At 38.3% G+C, this 9,190-nt stretch overlaps 1 protein-coding gene across 2 annotated transcripts in view; it reads left to right on the forward strand.

Annotated features, from left to right (window-relative positions):
- The first annotated feature begins 386 nt into the window (after positions 1 to 386).
- Positions 387 to 9,190, forward strand: part of LOC126092305 (ribonuclease Oy) — a 61,793-nt gene continuing 52,989 nt past the window's right edge. The window contains exons 1-3 of one of the 2 annotated variants that reach the window (XM_049907829.1): positions 387 to 615; positions 687 to 801; positions 1,471 to 1,620. In XM_049907829.1, the coding sequence (XP_049763786.1) occupies positions 746 to 801; positions 1,471 to 1,620 (206 nt within the window). In that variant the 5' untranslated portion in view covers positions 387 to 615; positions 687 to 745. Of the gene's footprint in view, positions 802 to 1,470; positions 1,621 to 9,190 lie in introns of both variants that reach the window. The other variant, XM_049907828.1, reaches the window with a different exon arrangement.

Consider the following 9,190-nt stretch of genomic DNA (forward strand, 5'->3'; position numbering starts at 1 on the left):
TAATTATTTCGATACTTATGATTGCTGACGCGCTGCAATGCTGAAAGTTCACTAACGTAACTCATTCGTGGAATCAGTTTTCAAACATTGGCGTAACATAACGAAAAAGGAGACCTGTTGACTAAAGGGTGCGATATATCCTTATATAACAGTTCATCCATGCGCTTTCCCCTTCTTTAAGTAAAACATGTTAGTGAGTATGACACGATATTGTGTGGTACTGCAATAAAATAATTATGTTTATACTTTGACAATAACAGATATGCAGCAATAAGACTTATTTTATTTTCGAGTGCAACTAATTCGCAATTTTTTCTAGTGGTAAAATCTTCATTATTCTGTGACCAGAAGTCCACAACGTCACAGAAGCGCAGACTCAGCTGGTACGCGCATTAAATGTCAGCTGTTGAACACGACCTTGAGCGTAGTTCGCTCACACGGCGTATGGGAGACAAGACGTGAGAACTGATAACGACTTTATTGTCCAATCTGAGTGCGTGTTGGCGCAATTCCGAAGTGAACAAAATTAATCCCACGACGTGTGCATTTGGTCCATGACAGATAGTTAAACAGAAAACTAATTTTTTTCGCTGCACCACAAGCGCTCGGTGACTGGTGAGAAAGCATACGTCAAACATCTACCATTTCCACGAAGTAAACGTAAATTTTCGGTCGTCTTTTTACAGAACACCTAAACCATTTTCGGAATATACAAACTGACAGAGAAAGTGTGCTCCTACACAAAATGACAAAGATTCAAGTAATAGGTCTACTAATTATCAGTTTTGCTGCAATGTGCACGTAAGTACGCCACCGTATTTTCTTTATATGGAACACGATATTTTTAATAACTCAAGAAAATTACCTGGACACTTTACCACTTTTGAGTGGGATAATGCCCAACTATCTACATTTCCGGGCGCATAGTTATCATACTGCTTCTTTGTCTTTTACTTTATTTGGTTCACAGGCATGTAATACTTGTTTATACCAGGTATGATATTTTTGTTGCTTCACCTAATAAGAGTTACTGAAATGAAATCCTGTTAAATAAGTCCCAATTGCGCCCAAAAGATTTTAAAGTTACATGACATTTCTTCACTATATAAAAAATGACAATAAAATCAAGATTATTAGCAGGAAGTACACACAACTGAGAGTACTATAAATGTCTTTTATAAATCTTTAAGCAAACAGTTAATGCTGTTATTACTTTTAAATTTACTTCTCTTAAATATAATTATAACGTCAAATTACGTACTTACCTCCAAAATGCAATGACAGAGCAACAGTAAGTGGCAAACCAAAATAAAAATGAAACTGCGAAACAACTTCTGTGTGCGCACAAATTGTTTTTTGTTTTTCATACAAATGCACTAACAGGAGATGACGGTCAGGAACATAAAATGGCAATTACGCTTCTTTACACTTGCAATATACAAACACTAACAAACACTTCATGATTCACAGCACAAATAACTCAAAGGAACATGACTGGGATGTACTTATATTTACTCAGCACTGGCCAGTAACTGTCTGTTTGCAGTGGAAAGAAAAGGAAGAGCAGCATACCTGCAGTTTTCCAACTGTAAAGGACATCTGGACCATTCATGGGATATGGTGAGTATAACAACATTCTGTACATAAAATTTTAGCACTTGAAACAAAATCAACCATACCTATATATTGTCTCACTGTACAATACATAACAGGTAGAATACCCTAGTTTTTGAAATAAAAACAAAATATGATTCACAAAAATATTTTATTTATGTTTAAATACATATAATCTAGTTCTTTATGCATGCTATGAAACAGTTAAGTTACTTAGCTGGTGTCCCCCACTCATAATGCAATTGTTATACCTTCTTTGGAAATTTCCCATAATTTTATGCATTATTTCTAGGAACCAGTATTATATGGGGTATTTTGGAATATACTACAGACCCCTGCTTATAGCTCTTGTAAGGACCAAAATCAATACAACAGCAGCCTTTTTTTTTTCTCCCTATGATTCTGCTTTGAGCAAACACAATTCTCTTCTTTTTCATTCATACATTTTGACAGTGTTGCACCATTATTAGTGGGCTGTTTATTTTCATAACAGCACATACTGATCTGTGGCAACTGCAGTACAGCTTATATTTTGGTACAGTTGGCCATCTGTGATTTCCACATTATCATGCTGGTATGGCAATAGGTAATACTTATCACAACATAATTTGGAAATTGCTTAAACTGAACAGATACACCTAGATGCATAAAAAGAATGACACACTATTGCATAACTAGTAAATGAAAAGAGGGAGTAGCTATATATTGTAGCCCCTACAGGTAAGCAAATACTGTGTCTATTGGGTCCTTGAATACTGTGCCACAAGTTTGCATATATAAACTCATATACTTGTTGTACTATTGGACTGTGCTTTATTTTCCGACCAGCAGGTCGCAGCGGATTTGTTAATGGATCTGCCCTCTACTTTAGGTAACATTCAAATGAACATGGTTAGAGTTTTAAAGTTTTGTGAATTGTCCAAAATTTTTGTTTCAAGATTTTAGGGAGACTATTTTCATGTACTAACAGAACGACGGCTCACGCACATTTATTGTAAGTGGTCAGCCAGTGACATTTTCCTGTGCCTTTCTTTTAGCTCCTTTGTCATTTTGGTTGTTTTTTAATCTCGTGTACAGCATCTTTTACTCTTTCTCTGATTGTGTGGTCAGTTTGAGTGGTGGGAGTGAGTGAGTGCATAGTTGTCATTTTATAGGTTTCCTCTTCACTGTATGACAACATTTTCAAAATTTTACTACATGCATTTCTTTCAATGTGCATAAGGGTGTTGATAGAGACTGATAAAATAGCTTCACAGATTTAGGTGCAAGGGCAAAAAATATGTGTTTTATTGGCTAAAGTGTACTTATGGTATTTGGCAGTTCTTGTTGCATGCTATTGTTGGCAATCTGTTGATGTTCAGTGTTAGTCTGCAGAAACCTTACTTCTTTGGAGAGAGAATGTGAATTTATTATACTGGTTTTAGATGCTGGTGATAGATCTAGATATGCTGACAAACTGCCCTGTAACATAGCCCAAGGCCTAGGTTGGATTGGAATGTGATAATTTGCTTGTGAGATGGTAAAGTCAACAAAGCATAACACAAAAATATGATCACCATAATAAGATTGATGTGCAGTGTAGCCACATGTTATTTCTGATTTTGCCAAAATTCTAACCTAATATAACAATATTACAGCTAACTTCATTTATGAACCACAGAAAATTATGAACAAGCATTCTGTTTGGCTTTTGACATAACTGCACCTTTACCAGTTTACTCGTCCATTATGGTCAAATGCTGACAATAAAACATACTAAGAAAAATTCTACATAAAAAACACACACACAATGACTCTGTCACAGTGTTTACAGATTACTTAATTCTGAAGATATTTACAGAGGAGACATCACTGATGAAAATTTAACTCTTTCTTGATATATCCTTTTAGAACTGTTAAGTCCCTTATTCCTCTAAAACACACTAAAGTAAAATTAAACAGAAGTAGGAAAAGGGGATAACTGATATGTGGGATTGAAGGGCTACGCTGGGCCAGGAAGTGAAATGTGTGCCTAATTCAGAGTAGCCTACAGGTGAAACTGCACTATCACAACTTTGAACAAGGTTCAAGCCAGTCATAAAAGCCATGGACTGCACAAAAAAACACAACACTCAAAAAATAAAGCAAAAGCAATCTGGAGTATTATTATTCAAGAAACTACTAAAAACATGCGAGGTGAATGGTGCTAAGTTGCAACACAAAAGCTGACATAATGAAATAAAAATGTTATTAGAATTAAGTAATTACTGCCACACAGTGGTAACAAATACGATGTCAAAAATCAAATCCTGTCAGATGTAAACAATGAATGCAATTCTGTCGATATATTTTGTGTCCTACTCAAGGTCGCCGAGTGTGAGAACCTTGGAAACTAACATAATATTGCATTAATGGTATCTCATTTGTATGGCTGGAGTTAGATTCATAAAATGAATGGAAAGGCTGCAAAGACAAACTGTACTACACAAGTAAAATTAAGCTCATAAACATGTTATGTTCATAAAATGTCACCCCTCTACTTCTGGTACTGCAACTGTAACTTCTAGTCTCCATAAATTACCTACACCTATTTATTTACTCATCCAGGGATCAGCTCACAACATTACAGGATTTGGAAAATCCAGGATGGAATAATAAGAATATTATGAAGAGGATAGTTCGTTACTCAGCATATAGTTGATATGTTCAACCACAGACAGGCACAACAAAAAGACGGCTAAACAAGCTAGCTTTCAGCTATAAAGCCCTATTCTGAAACAGAACACCCCCCCCCCCCCCCCAACCCACACATATAGATTCGTTGAAAGCTTTCATGTTTAGCAGTCTCATGCGCACACAATATCTACACTTTGTTACAAGGACAGATGATTGGAACCATCCCAGCATTTGGCTCACATCTTCAAATGCCACAGAAAACCAAAAATCGGGATGGCTGGAAAGAGCCAACTCCATCCTCCTGCATATGAGGTAAGTGTCTTAACAACTACACTGCCTCATTTGGTTGGTCCCTGCTGTACAATGTTCTTCCGAGCACACTCAATTTGCACAAGATAACTTGTAATGGAAATGAAACGAGCGTTTGGCGCCATTGGCCGGGAGGCCCCTTATGGGGCAGGTCCGGCCGCCTTGGTGCAGTTCTTATTAAATGCAACACCACATCAGGCGACCTGCGTGCTGGATGGGGATGAAATGATGATGAAGACAACACAACACCCAGTCCCTGAGCACAGAAAATCCCCAACCCAGCCAGGAATTGAACCCAGGCCCATACAACAGCAATTCATCATGCTGACCACTCAGCTATCGAGGCAGACAACTTGTAACAGAAAAACACAGTTTTGCAATGCATCACTATAATCGTGTAATTACAGATGAGAAATGCGAGGGAATGCCTCAAGGCTCTCGAGAGCTTGATGCATTTCTCATAAAGTATGCCTCATGATACTCTTGGGAATGGAAATATGCTTCTGACATCACGATTCCATGGCTATGTGATAGTCTGATGTCAACAATAGGCTTGGACAAATGTGGAATGATCAACAGGCTGAGAAATAAACAGATCTGTGCCCGGCTGTTCATAGCAGATATTTTAAGTGCAACTTTGTGAGCCTACAATTCCAAACACCACACAAGGAATATTCATCATTTTCATCTGAACTGTATAATTTGTTTGGTGTGGGGAAAAGAGAGCTGTTCTTAACTCCATACTTGTAATGCATACTGATGGCAATGGAGAGGAAGTCGTGGACCCGAGAATATTTCACAGATTTCTCAGAAAATAAAGAACAGTGTCATATTTATTCCTAATACATGAGTTTTGAAAAGCCAAAATGCAAGTACCAAGTTTCACTATTTGAAGAATTATCAAATATTTGAAGGCAGTTGGGCATTAATTGCTGCCTAGTGCAGGTATGGCTAACAATGACGGTGTGTTATTTATATTCTGGAGGTGAAAATTATTTTACCCCAATATTATAGTATAGAGTAGTTTGGTTTTCTTTGTAGTGGCATTATATAATCACTTACTTACAGATATTTGCTCTACCTTCACATACAGTAACTATAATATATATTTGCATACCAACATATTTTAGCTTTGGAGTCATTTTGTCAACAAGAACACGTACTGCAAATTGTGAATGCGGTAACTAAACGGATTAAAATTTCATGTAAGAGAAAAAGAGAAATTTATGTAGAGGCCAGAATAAATTAAGATCCAACGTTACTTGCATTAAAAAAAAAAAAAAAAAAAAAAAAAAAGAAAGTGTCAGTAAAAATGCGTGTTCTGACAGAAATTAATAATGCAGATAATAAGATCAAAAACTATATTGACATTGTGGAATGGGAAACAGAACAACCAGTCAATGCTCAAGGTACCACAACAATTAAACTAAATGGAAATTTTGTGAAAGATATTTCATAAGTTGCAAGCATTTTCAACAGTCACTTTATAACTATAAAAGCAAAAATAATATTAATTGGTTCAGTTAGAGAAGTGAGAGAATATATTTAAAAATGTTATTCCACAAAACTTTAAGCCAATTCAAATTAACACCAACATCCTTCCCTGAAATTAATAGAATTAAAAACATTCTAAAACACGAAAACTCATGCAGTGTTGATGGAATTCCAAACAGAATTCTGAAAAGTTCTTCTGTATTAATAAGTTATGTTCTTAATGACGTAATATGTAATGCATCACTGGCACAGTGACTTTTTCCAGACAGTATAAAATATGCAACAATTGTTAAACATCTTAGAGGTGACAATAAATACTTAAATAATCATCACCCAATTTCAGTAATGACGCTTTTCCCCCAAAGTAATTTACTCAAAGCAGTCTCAAATTTAAATAAAAACCATTTGCTCAGCATATCACAGTTTGGATGCCAGTATGTGTGCTCACATCCCTGAAAGCTATTTATACACTCTTTCATCAAATATTATAAACCATAAATAATAAATATCGCCGGTTGGTATTTTAGTGATATTTCCAAGGTTTTGATTGTGTTAATCACATTATGCTCATAGAAAGACTCAAATTTCATGGATTTTATACCTTTTTCAAAAGTGGTTTGAATCATACTTAATAGACTATAAAATGTCATGTTGAATAATTCAAACATTTCTGAAAGCCCACCCAGGGGACACCACCTTACTGTAGGCATCTTTAGTGCCAGGTGGGAGGCTTTGCATGTTTCAGTGCTGCTGAGGGCCACGCTGTCAGTAGCACAGCTGTCGGCAGGGTCCACCAAGCAGGAGAAGCCTCAGTGCAGTCCTGACAAAGTGTGTTCCACAATTAACAGAAAGAAAGGTTGTGTTTTTCCAAAGGAGCTCTGCCAAAAATTATTGGGTATGGGTACGGCAACTCGCACCCCGAGGTTTCCTAACTTGACGACTGGTCAGCACCGCCTTACATCTTCTGTTGTAAACTCTGAGCATACTTCAGAGACTGTTGTTAGGCACAATGTCGGAACATTGTTTCGGAGAATGGGGGCCTTGGCTTCACTGCATGTGCTGCGAGGAAGGTACACGCCTCAATGAACAAAAAAACCCTGGTTTGCTACAAGCTGATGAGGTAAAGCAGTATCCTACAGGCAACCCCGGGGCACCGGTCTTCCCCCCCCCCCCCTCCCCCACAGTTGTAAGTTGTACAATGCTTATTCAGGATGTGGGGCTCTACGTGGACCAACATTTGTTTCCCAAGTGACCGATGGGATTCCTATGGAGAAGCCTAAACTCACATCTACTCCTGACAATGGATGTACAGTCAGGTAGTACCTACACCCACCCAACAGAGAGCTCAGCTGATCAGTCCGCCCAAGAAATAGTCTCAAAATTATAGCAACAGGGCACTACCCTGCCATAAAACTCACTGTAATCAAGAGAGCAGGTGGAATCTTTCAAAAGGTCTCCACTTTATATATGCACAAGGCACTGGAGGGTATTGCTGGTTCCTTAAAAAGTGTTAAATGACTTTGTAATGGAGCACATCTAGTTGAAACAGCTCTACAATAGTAGAGAAGTTTTTGGGATGCTATGCCTTAGGTTATTACCCTGTTGTGCTTGAGCTGCATAACACCCGTAATTTCTATAAAGGTGCAGTTACCTGCTCCGATATAGTGGAGATGGATCCTAAGAAGTTACACGAAGAATGTAAAAATTTGGGTGTCATGGAAGTGCAGAATTATATGAGGAGAGTCAATGGCAGATCGGAAAAAAGTTAATATTTATTCTAACATTAACAATTCGGAGTCAACTGAAGATTATCTTGCAGGCTACATCCCTGTCAAAATCTGAATATTCGTTCCCAACCGAAGGTGATGGATGTTTCAAATGTCAAAGATTTGGTCATACCACTATAACATATAATGGGAGGACTACATGTGGAAATTGTGGAGGCTCAGCTCATGAATCAGGTGATTCTTGTACATGTTCTCTTAAGCGCATAAACTGCTGTGGGGTCACATAGTATGGAGCAGGAAGTGTTTATAATGAGAAAAGGAAAATTCAGGAGCTGAAAGTTGAGATTCGTACACTATCGTGAAGATAAAAAAGCATTCAGCACTATGCAACATCTGGTGTTTCTACTCTTTTTGCAACGGGCCTTAAGAAGCCAGTCGCCAAGTGTGATGCCTCCTCAAAAACCCAGACTACAGATTAAGTACGAGTACTTGCACTTGTCAGTGTACTTGTGGGGGGGGGGGGGGGGGGGGACAACGATGACGACACCTAAGCCCACATTCATTTAGAAGCTGTCGATGATGGACTTGGGACCTCAGCCACATATTGCTGCAAACTATGAGAAGCCCACTAAGCTGTCCTCTCTACCTATGCAAGCAACTCATCCCGTAAGTAACAAAAAACATCACATAAAAAGATCACTGAAATTGAAGAAAGTGGCAGCTGAACCTTTGGATTAGCAAGCACTGTCCCTTTCCGATAGTGATTTTATTATCAAAGATATTTACACCTCATAACCTGTTGGATGCAGATGCAATGAGAGAAGTCTTCCGGCATTCCTCCACCTGTTCCTGCTCATGGAAGATTTCAATGCACACAATGTGCACTGAGGCTTGGCTACCACTTGCTCCAGAGGTCAAATTATTGGGTGTCTCATCCGTTTGGAGAATACCTCCCTTTAAACTCAGGTCAGCTAACACACTTTCCTACAGTTATAGGGCCATAGGCTGCCTGCTGACTCGGATGGTGGTCGACAGGAGACTGGGAAGATGGGACAGTTCAAAGGGCAAATTTGTGAAGATAGATGGTTCAAAGGGCAAATTGGTTGTGATACAGTCAGCAGGGCGTTTTTGAACAACAGATCTGTGCCCAGCAGATATGTGGACCATATAACCTGTGAGATACAACAAGCTAACACAAATTCCATTCCCCAGTCTAGCAACAATCTCTGATGACAGCCTGTCCTGTGGCAGAGTGACAAATGTTGCTCAGCAATCACAATCGGGCAAGCAGCTTTGCATAAATTCAAACACCATCCCACTATAGAAAACATTTGTGCCTTCAGATACATAAGAGCACAAGTGAGTTGAGTGACAAAAGAACGGAAAACACG

This window comes from Schistocerca cancellata, chromosome 7 (genome assembly GCF_023864275.1).
Source record: "Schistocerca cancellata isolate TAMUIC-IGC-003103 chromosome 7, iqSchCanc2.1, whole genome shotgun sequence".
Taxonomy (NCBI): Eukaryota; Metazoa; Arthropoda; class Insecta; order Orthoptera; family Acrididae; genus Schistocerca; species Schistocerca cancellata.